At 35.4% G+C, this 20,090-nt stretch overlaps 1 protein-coding gene across 1 annotated transcript; it reads right to left on the bottom strand.

The window, feature by feature from the left end:
• Positions 1 to 1,556: 1,556 nt before the first annotated feature.
• Positions 1,557 to 19,601, bottom strand: Smp_062520 (n-terminal acetlytransferase-related; the record flags this gene model as incomplete). Its single annotated transcript, XM_018797133.1, has 16 exons — positions 1,557 to 2,382; positions 3,921 to 4,018; positions 8,266 to 8,529; positions 9,751 to 9,859; positions 10,961 to 11,166; positions 12,871 to 12,934; positions 14,637 to 14,786; positions 17,741 to 17,869; positions 17,905 to 18,141; positions 18,177 to 18,442; positions 18,477 to 18,713; positions 18,747 to 19,032; positions 19,071 to 19,228; positions 19,261 to 19,365; positions 19,413 to 19,497; positions 19,536 to 19,601. 16 exons carry the CDS (start codon positions 19,599 to 19,601, stop codon positions 1,990 to 1,992), a joined length of 2,853 nt encoding a protein of 950 aa, XP_018652205.1. The 3' UTR covers positions 1,557 to 1,989.
• Between the last annotated feature and the right edge of the window lie 489 nt (positions 19,602 to 20,090).

Below are 20,090 nucleotides of genomic sequence, written 5' to 3'. Positions count from 1 at the left end.
GGACCTCCTGGTAGGAGATCAATTCCTGAAAGTTCAGTAGACGAGAGCGTTACTCCCAGCAGTAGGTCTATAATGAAGTTAAACAAAAATGGGGATAGTGGACGGCCTTGTCGGACAACAGTTGAGGTAGCGAAATCAGATGACAGTTCGCCATAAGCTCTCACTTGACTAGTGGTGTTCGAGTAAAGAGGCCTCAAAAGGTTCATGTAGTTCTGAGGTACACTTTTCAATGACAGATACTGCCACAAAACCCCTCGATCTTCTGAGTCAAATACTACTTCTAAGTCAGGAAAATCTATCATTACCTGACACCGATAAGCATGCGTGTGTTCTACAACGTGACAAAAAGTGGATATGTGGCCGATACAGCCACGACCAGGTCTGAAGCCTGCCTGATTTTCTCGTGGTTGCAGTTCACAAGTCTTAGTTAGGCGTCCGGTAATTATTGAGGCCAGTATTTTAGATGCTATGTTAGGCAAACTAATCCCTCTATGGTTATCACAGGATGATTTCGACCCCTTCTTATAAATTGAGACGATGAGTGATTGTGACCAGTCAGATGGCATTACGTTCAGTTTCCAGAATTTAGCTAAAATATTATTCAACCTAATCGCTAAAATTGGACCACCATACTTAAAGACCTCTGGAGCCAATAAGCTGATTGGGAATAATGATAATGACAGTGATAATAATGACACTGACACATGTACTAGTTAGCGCCACTTGGAACAAAACTTAACTCTAGGATATATGTCGCTTGACATTCACCGTAAAAGAATTTCTAATGACCACCTTTAACAGATTACCAGCTAATAAAGAAACAGTGCTTAGTTATAAAAAAACGTCAAGAACAAAAGAAAGTAAAATTACAGTTAAGTTACGGTTTCGAGATAATCAATGAAGTCTTACATGTTAAATTATTGATTGTGGTAAGGAAAAAGTGGATAAATTTACATATTGTGAGATGAGCTAGCGCTGTGATTTGGGGCTATAAACTCTTAGGGTTTTCGTCACCAGCTGACATAAGCTATAATACATGGAAGGACTAACGTAATCATATATGGTAAGGTACCAAAGTCTAACAGTTATCTAAATCAAAGGAGTCGGTCTATGAACTGTTTGCGAAAGCAAGGCTAAGGCGTACACGGGATAGCACCAGAAAACGAACCTACACAACTAAACCATAGGATTGATGAACTGTAGCCGCGGAGTGGAAATGGAACAGTATGACAGCAAGCTTGAAGTTAAACTACTGTATTGATGACAGAAGTGAAGCGTAGAACTAGCAGAATGAAGTGGTTTAATACTCGCAACTGGACGCCTGAAGAAAAGATATTTCAACAAATCCTCCAACCGTGAGAATTCACAATTAATGACAGTGGGATTCACAGGAATGTCATTAATTTTAAACACTAAATATCGAGATGTGAGATGAAAAGTGATCGTAACTGATACAATGTTGGAATTGTTGAAGAAGTCGCAATATTATGTAAGGTAGAAATATTTGTTCACAGTAATAAATTTTGAAACACTCTTTTGCTAAAGAAACAAGTTATCAGAAAGCTAAAGATTTTATTGTTAAAATAAACTATCATACCAACTTCACTCAGTGTAAATATGATGACAATGATCACAATTATCAACAAGTCATTTGGCAAATAGGGTCTGGAACAGATTTGGAAGTACGCAATCTGCGCATATACAATAGGTTACGTTTGTTGTACACAATTTCTGAAATTACAAAAGCATCTCACGAAGTAGTTTATGCACATGTGATACAATAATCATGTGTAATATTAATGGACCAAAGTCTTTAAATAAGTTTCCATGTAAAAAAGGCTCACATGGAAAAAAAGATTTCAAACTTATTCTACAAAAGTGTACATTTACTACTGAACAATGGAAAATACAAATGAGTTAGTATCCACAAACTTCTGAATACATACACAAAAAATTGATTGGCAAAGATTTCAGTAGGTTCATCAAGAATTAAACAACGATATCAGTTGTCTTATTTGTTACTGAAACTTGCTTACACGACTGAGGAATCCAACTAGTAGAATCCTTTAGATCACCATTAACCATAGGTTCGATAGTTAATCTAGATAATTCATTTGATAATTTACTTTCATGATCCGTGTTTAGTTCCAATAGTTGATCTGTGTCATTCGGCATAAGGAACACACCAGATATAGCTGATGAATTAGCTGCTTCAATCATATTCTGACGTAATATATCTATTTGTGAGGTTGTTAGAAATGCATTTGCCATTGGAAAATATTCATTACAAGCAGAACGATATTTTTCTATGACAGATGAGTCACAACGCCCCAGTAAAGTCCACTGACCTTTCCGCAAAATATCTAGACACGTACGGCATTCCTAAAAAAGTAGAATGTGTGTATCAATACTTTTACTATGAAGAAAATATCATAAAAAAGGAAGGTTGAAAGGTATAATATAACTTACATGAAAAATAAGATATGGATTAAATATAAACAGAAAGATTATTTAAGAGTTTATATCAACATAATTAAAGTAATATTGGCACTTATATGATGTAGCATGAGTAGTCTGCCTCTTATGTCCAACAGTTAAGTTTCAATTGCCCAACAAATGCTCATACAAATGTCGTTTGTTTGATGGCGTAGGACTAAAAGCATCAAATTTGGATCCAAGGGCGAAGTCGTACTGCTGACTGTAGAGGGGTGTTTCCTTCTGACAACCAGCATCTGCAACTTTGCTGCCTTCTGAAAAAGGATGGGGTTAAAAAAAGAGAGGACACAAAAATGTCACACCTCACCTTACTCCATACATTTCTATCTTCAGCGATGAAGCCTTTTTGAAGTGTGGAGCTAACATGTCAAAAACTCCCCATAAAAAACTGTAGGTGACCGGCCTCTAAAGCCACACTCCTAGGTCACCAGTGACTCAATTTCATTTCAGGTCCCTTCAAAAACCATCCATGTACACTCTACTAAATATCTAGCACTATATTAAATGACCTAATATTGTTTGCTTGAATCTTCCCATTGACTGATAAATTGCAGTCTTAAACATCAATGGAAACATTCAAGTAAACAACACCAAGTGAATTTAAACTTCACCCCATTGCATAAGCAAGTGGCTATCAGGACTCAGTAGTACCTAAGTGGATAACGCGATGGCGTTTGAAGTGAACTGTAATGGACTCGAGTCCTCGAGTGAACATCAACTCTGGGATGTAGGTGCATCAAGCTGACAAGTCCCGAATAGGACGAAACACGCATCCTGGATCCCACTGCTAGCCACCATCTATCTTTGGCTATATTAAATGATCGAGAAACAAATTTGTGAGTTTTAACATTCTTGTTTTGTTATTTTTGCCGAAGTTAATTAATTGAAATCAAAATTAGTATCAAAGATTTTTAATAGGTGTACTACGAGAACAACTTGGTTCACTTAGAACTATTTTCACTGTCTGAACAGTTTTCAGATATTTCCACTGAAAAGTCGAGAATCGTAAGGAAAGAAACTGATGTGTAGTCGACTACAGTTTTGTGTATGAATCAGACCCAATTTTTTCCGCCATTTCATTATTGGTTCGACAGATGAGCATTAAAACTGCATAGGAATAAGAAGCTTATCATTTCAGTAGTTAGTATCATTGTAGTTATATCAGTCGGAAGGAAAGCAAACACCCTAATTTAGGAATGATTCATCAAGACAAAAACTTATCCTACAAACGTTGTTTGAAATAAATAGGAACAACAAAACTGAATGCAAAAAATGATGAAATTTCATTAGAAGTGGTTAAAATATTTGCTCGATATGAAAACAAAACAGATCCACATGGATGAAACGACACTATTCAATCACAATACATTGTGTCTCTTCGACAGTAAAAAGGATCAAATCAAAATGCGAAACCAAACACTTACTTGCCATGTAACACCTTTAAACTTATCACTTGGTAAAGGAATATTAGTAAGATAATTATCTCTATGTTGTGGGTCAATCAGACATTGACACAACGTATCTGGAAAAATAATGAAAATAGCAAAAACGGAAGATAAAAGAAAGACAACAGAGAAATAATAATAATCACCGGAAAATGAAAATAGAAACATTTAAAATTAAGAAATCCAAATGATATAGACCTAAGATATAATATTAAGAAAATCAAGAGATAAATTAATAACACACATTATAATGTATTGTTGCCAGAAGGATACCTTTCTTTTTATCATTTCAGTCAATGGATGAATATATCTTTTAAAGCATAAACGAGCTTAATAGACCAACGGATCTATGCGAAATGAGTGTTTTTTTTCATAATTGTGAAAACTGATTTCTCTTCGTAAGTATGTAATATTATTTAATCGCTAACGGTATGGTTGACATATAAATTATCATTTGTCTTAAAACAATCAACAAATCAAGGTTTTAATTTATTTAGCTACTCAAATATTGTATTCCGTAGATGATAATGCTGTACCTATCACTGCCTTTATCTATTGTCATCCAATGTTAGAAAACAAAGATAAGGAAACAACAAGTTAGTAAAATCTTATAAGCATGTACATCATACGGCAAACCGCTTTCAAGAAAAACATTTGTATTCAGAAGATTGGAATATTTCAGGTACAATAACTTGAAAAATGCTGATACTGCTACCGGCATGGTTATTATTAATGATCACGGTAAAGCTGCTGCTTGATACTTATTGCAACGGAACAAGACCGATATGACCAACGCAAAAAAGACAAGATTGTCAGTCAGTTATAGTCATATGCAACGTAGAACCTAATGAACATGTGCATTGGCCCAAGTTACCACATCACATTAACACAGAGAGATAAGATTAATCTAAGACAAATCTCAGAGTAGTAAAAGTAGTAATAGTATCACTAATATAAGAAAAGATTTGGTATAGAACAAGAAAAAAGGTATAAGATGTCAGGACTGAGTTTCTGGAGTAAGACAAGGAGTGAACGACTCTTCGCTATGTCATCCAAAGTCACTATGCACTGATCACGATAATCTTACAGATCAGTTTAATTGTTAATAACTTCACAGATTGATGCTGTTTTAGTTTGGCCGACTTAAGCCTTCTTCCAACTTACTCATACACCAGCTATCATTAGATTTGCCATTATTATCTAGTGCCCTACCATATGTATAAACTCAGCATTTCTTACTCCGTGGTCCCCAAATATACAAGCGATGCTTTGAAGACACCAGTAGTCGAATGCTAGTAACCTACGGATATCCTCTATTCTTAATGGTCATATTTCACAACTATAGAGTAGAACCGGAGGAACTGATGTGTGGTATACACGCCACAAGTAAGGCAAGTTGGCGAAAGCCAATCGAGCTTTCCTCAGACACCAGCCCATTACGACTGATGAAACTCCCTCACGATATAGCAACATTGTAAATGAAAAACTATTTATTTACTACCTACTGAATACATAACTGAAATACATAATTGAAATTACCAAGTAATATAAATATGTCCTTTTACATATCCAGTAAATGCAATAAACTGAGTAGTTGACACAAATCAAGTGACTTGTGTGGCACATATGTATTCGGTGCCCCTTTGTACCAATATTTGTGTTCAAATAAATAAATAAGTTGACATTAATCGATCAATGATTGTAAATACATTGAAGTAGTCAGCAAGCATGGAAGGAATATTAGTGTATTTTCAGAAATTATTTCAAAAACAGCAACTATCACTATGCTCGAACCACTGATATGAATAAAGTTATTCTACGAACTTCAATAAACTAAACGGAAGAGACTCAACTAGTATATCAGTATTGAAGTGAAGGAATGAGATAATAGATGGTTCAGTAGCTATTTTCTGGTATGAGCAATAATTTTACGTATAGTTGACTTACAAAAGAATGAAACTGTACAGTCGATACATTTTAAACTCTTACATTTTAATAGGTTATAGGTAAGGAAGCTTACGTAAAAATAAAACTAGTTACAAAATTATACCATATGTATTAATTATCGAACGTTGTAAAAGATGAACAGAGATGTGTGTGGTGTACACTATTTATGCCGACCGAAATAAGTAGTATGTAAAACCAATCGGAAGTGGAAAACCTGGCAGCAGAAGGCTGAGAAGATTGAGTTGAAGACAATAGAAGGGAAAATATAAAGGAATTGTGAACTGGAAGAATCATACAAAATGTGAAGGACAAATGATGGAAATTAGCAAATGAAGCACTCAGTGTATGATTCTCATAATTTACCAAGAGATTTTGTAATTTTGTATTCATAAACAACTGGCTGTCCCCGCCTGTGTTCTCGTTTATTACATGTATACATTGAAAATTTGGTCACTAAACGACTCCATGATGTGTTTATAAGTGTTCAAATAGAACAAAACTTTCTAGAATGTTGTTAGTGGGACATAGATTGGATTAAAGCATGTTTCATGCATGATGGTGTTGCTGCGCGCTGATTGGCTAATTCTAAACCGATCAGCCCGGGCATATTATTGGAGAAAAATCTAGAAGCTTCTTATGTATATACTATAAATATATGAACGTTATTTAAACTAGTGATTGCTGTTCACTTATCATTATTATTTTGAATACAATTTCATTCCTGTTCAAAGTGTTCTGATTTTGGGATCTTGTCGAGTGTCATTGCATAAGAATACTAGCAATAGGAATAGCTGGGTCGTTTATATAGCAAAACACAATTATAACAAATGTATTACACGACAGAAAAACGCTTGGTGATACAACGCTATCAGTACCAATAAACTACTTTATATCTTATCCTACTGTATTAAGTATGATTGTTCTAAAGATTCTAAAAGAATGGGTTTAAAACCAAACTTTATTAAGTTGAAGAGATAAGATGCGATCAAAGTGCAAAAAATGTAGATATGTTATTTAGGATACTTGTAACAACTCTCTTCGAAAAAGATGAATAAAAATCAAGCAACAGACCATGATGATTATATGATATATATGTTATATATATAATCGACAGCTGAAAAGTAGGCTATTTAGTAGCACATAAATTTTATTTATTTATTTATTTAAACACATAAATATTGGTACAAGGAAGCACCAGATACATATGTGCCATACAAATCTCATCCGATTTGCTTGAGGGCTGTGATAATGCCCAGGTGCCCGAACTGAAGCAGGAGCACATAAATGATATTAAATAAACTGCATACACGACTATTGACCGTCTGATACACTGAGATTTTTCGTTTTTTTACCGGCAAACTGAAATGTCGTGTAGTTTTTACACATTTTAACACAAAGGGATTAATAAGAAGATACATAAAACACTTTTAACTTTGTTGGTCTATGTTTAAAGGCGGTAGATGCAACTATTAACCTGAGAGTTTGACTACTGATATTCACTAAGAAGAAATTATCTTTGGTAATTTCTTTATAAGTTCAGAAACCATTCTTAATTGTATTCAATTAATTTTGTCACTATTATTTAAATATTACGTTCATTGAATACTTTGATAAAAAATGGTCATCTGTCCACTTTTTTTGACTACTTCCTAAAGGTACCGATATGTGGTACTGTGTTTACAAGTCTCCAGTGACCAAGGAATTTTGAATTAATGACCGAATCAGTCAGTCAGTCAGTCAGTCAGCTACAACGTAGGACCAGGCACATATATGCATCGGTCCAAGTTGCCATACCTCGTTAGCACAACAAGATCAACACCGGATTCATAGTAGTTAATTTAGTGTTGGTAGTAGTATATAAATTATAGGTTGTATATAAGGATATAGTACAGGAAGGAAGAGAGATATGAAGCAATTTTAGTCTCAAGGTTTAAGGGAAGATAAAGAGTGTATACACCTACGCCATTGTGATCGATTCTGAGCCATGTCACACAGAGTCTCCAACCATTGGTTACGATAGTCACGCGGACCCCAACCAGGTAGTCTGCATCTGCCAACATGGCTCAGACTAGAAGTTAGTGACTTCAAGCACTGATGCCATGTTTTGGTTTGGCCGCCCCTAACTCTCTTCCAACCGTCCCCAATACTAGTCATCATAGCGCGTCGTGGTAATCGGTGTTCAGGCATACGTAACACATGGCCCAACCATCAATGACCGAATGACATTAGATTTTTCTGTGAAACTTAAAGGCCTTAGGTTTATTATATACACAGCTGCAGAGGTCCAGCGCTGAAAAATACAAACTAGAGCAAAATAAACGGTTTTCCAACCAATGTTAGTTTACAACGAGTCTTTAAAAAAAACATCAACACCTACATCTGAATACATGAGGATATGTGTCCTGATTACGGTGATTAAATATTTCATTATATTCTTGAACAAATGAAATATTTTCTGGCCACTCGCTGAATAATTTAGGGACTTCGGATGTAAGAACTTTACCAACTACATCATCTGATTTTCCTCGATTGTGTAGCTGAAGAAGAAATCTCACACAGCACTCATGAAACCAAGGATTGTCACGTGAATTTGTAAGTTGCACACCACGAGAGATCCATTTGAGCATGAGGAGAAATTTTCCTGTTAAAAATGAAAACAAAACGTAAGTTCGGTAAAGCTAAGTCATAATCCCAAGACTAAACGTCATATACTGCTACTGTGTGCTAGTGAAATTCAACTACATAAAAACAGTGATTAGGAATAGAGATTCATTTATTGCAGATTAGTATCAGTAATTTAGTCATAATCAACGTAGAGATTGGCGCAAATGAGCGTTATCTCAAAAATGTCATAACACACTAGTACGATGAGATAAAGTTAACAAGATGAACGCTGAGTTAGAATAATTCTAGTAGTAACTATGATGAGGAACAACATTGTTCAAAAAGACACAAAAAGGTATGTGTGTAGAAATACTTGAACTTGAGATAAATAGTGAATAGATTTAAGTCAGTGTGATCAAATCTGATCCATTTCATCAAATATTTTCAACCACTGATCACCTACCACGCGGGTCCCAACTAGGTAGTCTGAACATAGCAACATTGTTCAGTTCAACAGTCAATGATTTCATAGACTGATCCCACGTTCTGGATTGTCAGTCTCTAGCTTCCTTGCAACCTACTCATACACTAGCCCTCATCATGAGTCGGCATGGGTAATATACGCTCCAACTACCTTAGTTGATGGATTCATGACCTCATTAACCGATTTATAATCCTTACCTAATATCCCGCGCCTAACTTTGGAAGGACTCACTCGGTCGTTCCATCACACACGAATAATACTTGGAAGACTCGTATGATCAAAAACCAGAGCCTATATGTATCTACTTTCATAGACCGTTTTTTATAGCGATAGAGTAAAATCGAGGTTTGGATAGTATATTCATCCTTTTATTGATACATAAATATCTCACCTACGCCACAAGTGATGCAAATTGATAAAGACCAAACGATCTTTCTGACTCAGTGCTGAAATTTAGACACCAAAGCATCAGGGTTAATGAGACCTCTAAGATAACTGAAGTGGTCGGTGCACTCAACTACCTCACTCCTTATGTTCACGTTCACAAAAATACACTGAATGATATCTAACAAATGATTTTAGTATCTAACGATAACATACAGGAGTAACGTCAGGCTCCTTGGTAGTTCATAGTTAAACAACTAAACATGGTTTTCATAAGTTCGATGTGGATTTTTGTAGGATTATTTACAAAATAAAACATGTTAAAATGATACACTGTAGAGCATTTAATAAATTCTGAACAGAAAAATGACTATTCAGATTCTCACTTACGCTTTCTTTCATAAACTTCAAACGCCAAACAATAAGCCTCAATAATTTTAGGAGACAAATCCAACAAAGGAAGAAGAAACTTGGATGCCTCTTCAAGTGGATCCTCAGGCTATTTTATTGGGAGAAAAAAGAATATTAAAAAGTTTAAAATCAAAAACAGCAATTATTAGGTTACGTGAACTTTAGCCAAAATCAGACGTAAACTATATTTGGGAAAATGTAACCAATTTTTAATTTGTGCATTTGTAGTCAGCTGGATGCCATATATAATATATACACAAAAATTCTTTAAAGAGCCTCATATTTACGTATGCAACTATAACTTCAGAAAAAGACTTATTGAGAAATCGGAGTGGTAAATCTCTAGCATCAAATAGTTCGAAAACGAAAACGGGTAACCATGATGGTCATGACAAATTACAGTCGGGAAACATGAATTATGGGAATCTAACTCAAAATCTAGATGTTACCGTAGTCACAACCTGGTCTGAATGTGTTTGATTCGATTCTACATAGCTTTGAAAGCATGGACAACTGGAAACTCGAAATATAATAAATATTTTAGCATCCCTCTGGTTTTTAATGGTTATCCAATGGTAAACATAGACTTAAGATTGACCACTTCTATATAGAATTTGTCAAACTGAAAAAGGCATTAACTAAAAAGAACTGGTGTTGCATAAAAATCTAAAAGTATATGGGCTAGTAAATTATAGTTACTGTCGGTTACATTGCCGTTTCATGAGGCGAAAAAATGGAGACAAGTGTAGCAGTTAATTAGTGAAAAAGGTGAAAAAACAAAAATTGGGCATTCACGTACGCTAGCAAGTGATAGTACAGTTTAATTAGACAATCTTTTGTGATATGAATAGATGAAATGACAAATGAACAAAAGAACGACGGAATTTCTTCTTATGTTTAACGTTAAAATATAGATACCCTTTTTTTAAAAACACTGCCATTAATATCTACAAGCATGACGAAATCTGATGCCAGAATATTAAATCAAGAAACTTTTCAGTCAAGGATGAGACTAAGGTTTCCAATTTTATATAAGACCATCATTAACAACAATAAACGTGTCAGTCTACAAGCTAAAAATGACGGAACAGAAATTATGGGTCATTTTACAGGACAAGCAAAGTGAAGGTTGAGAACTGTCGCTAAAACGTAAATCCCATTTAGTATAAAACAACTAACAAGTACTTACTCTGGCCAGTAGATTAGCATCTAGGTCATTATCTCCTATGGATGGGTTATCTGTATTTGCTTCTTCTGATGCAGGCTGTCTTGAACGAGCTGCTTGTTCTCGACGTTCCTGTTCAGCTCGAGCCCGAGCAGCTTCCGCTTCCGCACGCTTAGCAGCTTTCCGTTGTTTATTTCGTAGCTTTTTAGCTTCAGATGAAGACATACCGTCTATTTTTACATTTACAAAATGATAAGATAAGACAATAACTACGTGTGAATGTTATATGAAGTCATTTACATTCAGGGAAGTAAACTAAATTTACTAAAATACCGAACCTTTTATACAATTATAGGCATTATTGTTGAGATTTGGGAAATGAATGAAAAACCTTCTTAAGGTTGATCTGAAATATTATTTAAAGATAACAATCCAAACTATTAAATGGTTGGTTGGCTTATTTTAACTGAATGTAAAATTCCATGAAATTGGTCCTCTTTGTTTGGTTGTAAAATCCCCAGTTAGATGTACCCAAACGGATTAACAAGCTCAATATATTCACTAATTGATGAGAGAAAACAAGTCTTGAAGAGCTGAGCATTTGTGATACAAACTACATAAAAAATTTTCGTGAATATTCAGAAGATATCTCATCATTAGATTTTTGCACAAGAGACTGAAAGTAGGATAAAGTAGGATAGACAGAAGAGTAGGAAAGTAGGATCTCAAGAAAGTAGGATAACTAAAAACATAAGTGATACTGAAGAAGGAAAGAAATCTTTAATATATATATGTTCATGTAGCAAGCAGTTCACTACGATTGGAAAACCCCACAAGCGACACATTCGACCACGGAAATGAAGTAACAACATTGAGAAAGGAGTAAGTTTGAAAAGTCTTACAGGATACAACTAAAATGAAAATGTAATCGAAGTAGACCTCGTACGCAAATCTTGGAGTAAGAATTCTGGCTTAACATCACCTTAACAGAATAAACGAACCATCCAGTGCCCCGCACCACACGAACTAAAAACTTATGTGACTAAATTATCCATGAAAACCATTGGACTAGTAAGTCAATTAATTTTATCGATAGTAGAACTCAATCAAAAGTGTAAGGAACCTGAAATCATTCCACTGTTTGAGTAAAACCTCATACAACTTGTAAGCTATGGAGTAAGATACTAAGATAATTAACAAAAATACAGTATCGTTGAACTTCCAATAAATAGAAATAAAAGAACTTACTTTTGTAGATAATACTTTACAAATAAAACACAATAGTCAGGATCATGACTATTTCCGTCAACCGGATCAACTATGTACATTTTTCAGTACAAAAAATAGTTTTATGGTAAACTGGATTAGATGCTTAAATGAGAATTGATGCGCTTAGTCAGTCCAGCACAGGCCAAATGATAAGTTGGAGGTGCTGATTGGCGTACACTATTGGTCAAGATCCGGTTTCAATTTCCAGGGAAATGAACAAATTAAGGGTTGAAAATGTGGTTGTTTTTTTCTTGAGGGACATGTATCTATACTTACGAATGAGATGTGCATATATTCTCGATTTAGTTGGCCAATAAAATCCTCCTACTTACTCTCGGTTTTTTTATTTAAGCAGCTGGTTCGGGTAAGTATACAAGAAGAATATATATCAGTATCAGAGTTCGACAACCTCAGAACGTAGTGTTTACCAGATACAGGAATGAGACTCGAACTGACGCGGGGGGGACCCTAACCGTTGGTAACTGGAATATTGCAGAAACATGCAATCAATTTGTCTGATCGAGAAATGCTCCTAAAAAGTGTGTACAATTTTTGTGTCTTATAAACGGTTGAAAGCACTTGCGATCTGATTGCTAACAAGTACAACATACAAAACTCGTTTGTAAAAAGAGAGACAATCGAAACAATAAATAAAGAGTTCTAACCATTTTCTCCGTGGGGAGATTCATCAATACTGTCCAATGGTTGAGAATACAGCTGCAAGTAAATCTAGAAAGAAAACAGAAAGTTGATAGAAGTGAGACTATAATGTAAGCAGCAGAACAGACAACAGAAAGACAACGTTTACCAGAAGCAAATAAAAATAAATCAGTTGAATCCAGAGGAATTTGTCATGTTAAAAACATACTTTACGACCGTTCGTTGTTTTACTGTGAGATAGTTATTGCATGTGTAAAAACTCCGTGCATGTGCATGCGAAGAGGCCTTTGGGCGCAACTTTTAAACAAGCTGTGAACCAGCACTTCCTAGAGCGAATGAATCATACTTTACACACAAATGTATTCCCTGACATGTGACATTGGTTGGACTCGAATTACCTATCACAGAAAACTAGGTATGAGTATATTTATTTACAAAGCGACTGAAAACTAGAGTCGTAACACAGAGATGTAAACTTCTTGCATGATTTTATCAATATACAAATCTCTGGCTGCAAACCTTGTTAGAAATTATTTTAAACAGTTCATAAGGGTGAAGAAACGTTTTTCGATCAAAATCTCAGTACTATTAGTTGATTGACTCTTTTTTTCACCAGTTTGTTTTTCACTTCCATTGTGTCATTTTAGGGTTGACCTTTTATAACCCCTTCATTTTGTTATGAGGTAGCATGGCTAGACAGTTATTTGTGCAAAAACTCATATCGTAATCACACTACAGTATAGTTAGCAGTACAAATTTGGTCTCGAACTTTAGATTATCTGTTTTCAGTTGCATCGCCATTCAACCGACCAGCCTGAAGTGGGAAATCTCAAGGAACAAGTGTTACAGACAATCTAGCTTGATTGTGTCGTCACGATAGGCAACCCCGACCACTAAATTATGGTAACAGCTACGGCCGACTTCTTTGCCATTTAGTTCGTGGTGTTGATTTGGTATGGGGACAACCCTAATTAGCCTACGGCTCTGTGTTGTGTATAACTGACTGAATTCAATAGAAATAATAAAATTATTTTGGAACGTCATATGATACGATACCCAAGAAATAGGTCTAACAAACAGATATCAATTGATTGAAGAACGAGTAACCCATGAGCTAATTTCGTCCAACCGCATACAAAATTTTGTTTTTATTTTTCGTTCATATTCTTTATGTAAGCATGTTATTTTATTACATAAGAATCTGTTTTTCTGGGCTGATGGTAATCGTTGATTTCAAACTATTCGTGGGCTTATATCAATAATATAGTCTCGTGAGTGGCCATCACTTTGATACATTATATCACTAATTTTATCTGTCGACTAGAATTCTATTCATTGATTTTAACGATCGAAAACTTGATATCCTCAATAACTAAAAACCTCCTCTATAACACTATGCTAATAAGCAAACCATAATTGAAGACTAATAACACAGCAATTGTATTGGGATTATTTCACTAAAACTAAAATTAACAAAATGAATATAGCTATGCAAAATAGCAGATAAACGTTACAAAAATCAACTCTAGATGGATGAAAATCCAGAAGTGCTTTTTGTAAAGAATAACTTGACGGATGAAATCCTGAAATAACACTTATTAATTCCATATTAGGTATACTCACAAACACTACAGATGATTTGTAAATTGTCTTCATATGTGGTAGCTAAAAATAAAACTACAAGTAGTGACCTGCCAGATACTGTATTATCTACACATCAAAAGTGAGACAACTTTCGGAAAAGCTTAAGGAACAAAAACTTTAAACTCACTTCAACTGCAAGTTGAGCGGTATCAAAATAGGATTGGTGATCCCGTAAACGATCTTCTAATCGCAGTGTCTCAACATATGATCGTAGAGTAACCTTCCGTAGACAGTAGGAATGGAAATCTAACTGATCATCAAGGATATTTCTGTAGTGCTACCAGTTATTGATAATTCCACATATAACGATAGAATAGATATGAATAAAATTCAGTCAAGATAAGTAAACATCAACAAATTAAGTCAAAAATGGCGTGAAATGCTAATTTTTTGAAAAGGCTATTTAAATCCTACAATTTAGAAACTTTGCATCTTAAGTAGACAGTAATTCTTGTTTAAATCACGGTAGAGAATCACAAAGAAATAGCAGTCGATTCAGTTATTTAATATTATGGGAACAATACCACCAATATATCTATTGATTCAGATATCCTGAATCGCCAACATCTGTTCCTTTTATTTTGTTAATGAAACAGAAACAATCAACACGTGCCATTATTTCTAAGACACATGTGCAAGCACAATTCAATAGTTTTTTTTAACATAATCCTTGATACGTTGAAATTACAGTTGTCATATATTAAATGACGGCAGAAAAACCTAGAGAAATTCCAGATAAAAGCCATGGTATTTATCGATAAAGACGGTGCTGACTTTATATATTTGAACACAAACATTGGTACAAAGGGGCACCGAATACATATGCGCCACACAAGCCCCCCAAATGCACTGGCACAGCCAAGGGTGAGGAGAGTCCGCTTTCCCTCTCGAAATGCTCTCGCATGGCCACGTGTATGCAACCACTACCAGGGAAGTCCTACTCACTGCCTTCTCGCGCCACGGCTGTTGTTTATGAAATTGAGGATGAAAAGCGAGCGTCCGGCCCTTTAACCGGGTTGGTGGACACGGAAGGTCCACCTAGAGGAGTTGAAAATCCCTGATTCTAAACCAATGGTGCACATGGACTCTAGTATCCTAAGGGAACAAATGGCGTACTAACTAACTGTTGTTCACTGGCTACCATGGGATTGCATTTTCTGACATTGTTCCATTGCCTTGTGGATCAGACCTTTAGGTCGAATGTTCCGGGTGTGGTCTCTTGGGAAAACCATCTGCTTCGGTTTGGGCACCCGGACAGTTTTACAGCTCACACACAAATCAAGTGACTTGTGTGGTGCTGACTTCCTACATATTTTGTTTTGACATGGAGTTGTAAGGATTTCATACATTAAATATGTACATAGTTTGAAGCAAATGACAATAAGATTCATTTACTATGATTAAAAATCAAAATAAAAGAGTGGGTAAATTAAGGCTGCTTATCATTTGCCTCGTGGACTCCCAACAGCCTGCAAAAGATGATTTTGTGAGCAAGGCTTCATAGTTCATCTATATATTCAAGCAATTCATTTGAATGCGTAGTTTTGGTGATGACTGTAACCTATAATCTAATCGTCTCTAGCAAATTAAATTAGACTAGGCTTTAAACCTTATATATATCCACTTCCGAAATGCATGTAACCTTACCACTAAATAAAACCCTTTATTTATGTTTGCTTATGGATCCGCACTTAGTAGCCATCGTATGAATTGCCTGGACTTTGTGATTTTGCCTTTACTAGTAGTTTAACTCGAGAGGGTAGCATTTCAACACCTTCGAGACATCCTGAAACTTAAGTACAGACATATCAAATCCTTATTACGGTACAATGTGACGGGGAAATTGATGTCTGACAGAACAGTATCTTTTGGGATTGGTATAAATTACTATTATACTTCGAAAGTGCTTCTGGTCTGATTAATAGGAATTTTTGAAATAAGTCAGCACAACATTATGTGATTTTAAGCAGAGGCATCTAAAGTGACCACACAATTGAGACAAGCACTGCACATCCAAATATGCATAAAATGTTTCAAGTTGTATGACTGCAATCTTTACCCGTCTAAACATTTCTCTTCAGTGCGAAGTAGTTGTTTAAGTAAGAGATTACTTTGTGTTCATAACGCACGGTTGAAAATGTGTTGTCCATACACTAGTCGATTCATGAATCTTTCAAATTTAGGCAATTCAGAATACCGTTTGGTTTATTGTGAATCAGAATCAATTAATTGAGAGAACTCTCGGCAGCAACAGTTCGTTATCTACAAAGGAATATTTTCATTGTCCTTTGAATACATGTATTCACATATAGGGAAGTTTAAATCTCATCCTGATTTCATTTTAGGAGTCCAGTAGTGATAAAAGCATTTAAACGAGAGTGCAATGAAAAAGTAAATGTGTAGTATCTGTGTTTATGTTATGCCCATATACTTTATTCTAGCTTTTGGCCAAGCCAATTCACCTATACATTGAGTCATATTTTGATCTTATTCATTATTCGCTTATTAACCTTGACTATATTTTATATGAGCGTAATTGTGTGTACCCTTCGTATTCTATTCATCATATGTCTGTCATTCATTTTTGTCTGACTATAAATGTTGATTAATGCTTGCTCATAGCGAGTCGGCTTCCCAGCCATCTCCAATACGCATTGTTTTCGCTTCGCTCTCGAGTTGGCTTCCCAGCCATCTCCACTATACATCATCTCTGCTTCGCTCGCTTACACTTGCTCATGTGCCCACAGCTTTCTGGTCTGCATCATTCATCAATAAAAAATGTATTTGCCGCTTCCTTTTGCCTTCTGATTTTATACACCGTTAAGATTGGTATAATAACGGTTATCGAAGTGAACTATTATTGAAGCACGGCACTACAAATGTGTGTTGTACAGAACCTTCAAACTTAGTTTAATTTAACTCGATAGGCAAGTAGGGATTTGTTCATCAAAGTTAAACCATTTAGATAATAACTAGTTTTTATCGATATGACTTATGACTACATACAAAAACCTGCGTGGTCATTAATTTACACTGTGAACACATTTACCCCACTAGCCTGAGTTTCAGAAACTGTTAACTGCACCTTGTCGAACAACTTAGTGCACCTGAATAATTTCATATGCAGTTCTCTGAAACAATCCAAAAAGTTTTTTTTTAGTTCGCATAAAGACATATTGATTACGTTACTTTCAAAATCTTGTCTACGTAAAAACATCACTAATCACTTACTTGCTGAACTTCGTGACATAACTTAAGGGCATCACCAAATCTGCCCATATCTTTGAGTGCCCTGGCATTATCTAACAGAAACCACATGCACTGCATCTCAGACAAGTATTCCTTCGGCGACGTGTTTCCCTATATTACAAATAAATAAGTTATAACAATATTACCCTTGTAAATTTAGAAGCCATGTTCACAGCATCTTCGAGGCGATGAGCTTCCACCATGAATTTTGTGCAGCGAGCATTAATAAAACGATCAGCTGTATCTAGAGACTGGGCTTCTTCCATCCACCGACTGGCTGTTATATAGTCCCCTGCATCATGAAAGACATCGGCTTTTAGGACATAAAAGTCAACTAACGTAGGTGTTGAGAGCAACTGAGAATCTATGATCTCAATGGCTTCCTGAAAAGTGAAATGATATTAATCACGAATTGTACCTGATATTTTTTTTTGAAGTTATAATACTGAGCTAATAAATAGTTAAGCCAAACATCTGTTGTGGGGGCTTCTTTTTCATTGCTTTCCTGAGCATCGAGGGATCCGTTGGCACTCATACTGTTACGATATTTAGTTAAAAGACTTTCAAAAGCTGAAAGATTTTCAGAGTCATTTAAAAGCCCCACTAGTTGTAAAAATAGTGGGGGAACACCTTTCCTTATGAATGGCTTTAGGTAAGCATCCAAGCGCTGGAGAAACTCGTCACCTGCAACAAAATATACATATTTATCAAATCACACCTGAACAATAATTCAAAATCAACCGTCTAGAAAGACGAGATTGAGGGTAACGGGCAATAACCGACTCATAAGTTTTCTTGGTTGTTTCGGTATTTGCGTCTGTTATACCACTGACTAAAGCTGTATTCGCCTGTGCCAAAAGCTCAAGATATAAACGATTTTCCTGATTTCGATCAATTAGACTCCACGAACATTCAGCCGCATCCTCATACTGTCCAAGTTTCAAGTGAAGTTGAGCTGAAAACAGATGACCAGAAAACAGCAACCTACCCTTCATTTCCAACAAAGATATTTTGTCAACTATTTCGTTGCTGGATTGAATTAGATGTTCTAAGGCAGCATTTTCTTTTCCAGCTTCAAGCATGATCATTGCTTGGTAGAGAAGTAGTTCACTGTGCTCGTAATCGAACTGGGGTATTTCGCTTTGACCCTTTTTAAACTCATTAATAACTGTAAGAGCGATTTCATAATTTCCCAACAAATGGTGAATTAAAGCATAACCAATCCATGATGCTTTTTGGCTAGGTCGTAGAAGAAGCAACTTGTAACGTATATCCTGACAAAAACTTCTTAGAAGGAAAATTAATAGTATACCCTGCATCCTTCGTAATCCCTCAACTGCATTTGTAAGACGGAAAGATCCCTTAGCACTTGTAAATTTTCATTATCTAACTTTAAAGCTTGCAAGTAGCACTTTATCGCTTCTTCATACTTATGGTCAGATTTATGAATAAGACCATAAATATGCCAACCTATCATGATAACTCAAAGCACAGGAACTTACAAACAAAGCTGGTGATGTTCGCTTTTAAACCACGTTTTACATATTCCCTTGCTTCATCTTTCTTACCAAGACAATTTAATAAAATACCTTTCATCGCCAAAGTTTCTGAAATAAATTAATGGTATCCACATCACCGGATAAATTTAACTTACCTCCATGTTCGCTAAATTTAGGATTGCTTAGGATTTGTTTAGCATACTTTAATCCATTTTTGTACTGCTTTTGGTCATAATATTTCTGTGAAACATGGATAAAGAGAAATAATATGCACTAACAACAACTCTCTTGAATATTGAGAGTTCTTTGGGAGGGAGGGTATAAGTGGATGCCTGTTTACTCATAGTCGGATATAACACATGAACTTTGATGCCAACTCAAATTGCGAGCTTGAACATTACGCGCTTCAAAAAACACTTGTAGTCACAATGTAACGATAATCGAAATTAAAAAATATTTCAATGAATTTTATATAGACAGTGAGGTGCATAAAAGCAGAAGATTTCTTCGGGTCTACCTTTATTTAATCAGGACTGATACTCTGATTTGAAATCACGATCAGCTCAATGTCTTTGGTTGCGCAATTTAAATGTCTCATTACATGTTGATATAATCGATTATATTCGATTTGATTAAATTTTCTTGTGAAAACTTGACAGAAACTGATGAAAATAGTTACACAAACATAGATCCTGCTTACAATGTCATAAAATGCATTCGTGGAAATAAATAAATCTCCAAAATAAATTGCTCTGAAAATCTTCAATATTGGTGCTGACCTCATCAACTTCACCAGACGCACCATAGCTGAAGGCTCTCAGTCCCATATCCGT

The sequence above is a fragment of the Schistosoma mansoni genome, chromosome 4 (assembly GCF_000237925.1).
Source record: "Schistosoma mansoni strain Puerto Rico chromosome 4, complete genome".
NCBI classification, from domain to species: Eukaryota; Metazoa; Platyhelminthes; class Trematoda; order Strigeidida; family Schistosomatidae; genus Schistosoma; species Schistosoma mansoni.
Note: the sequence above shows the minus strand (reverse complement) of the source record. Positions and strands in the feature narration are given on the sequence as shown.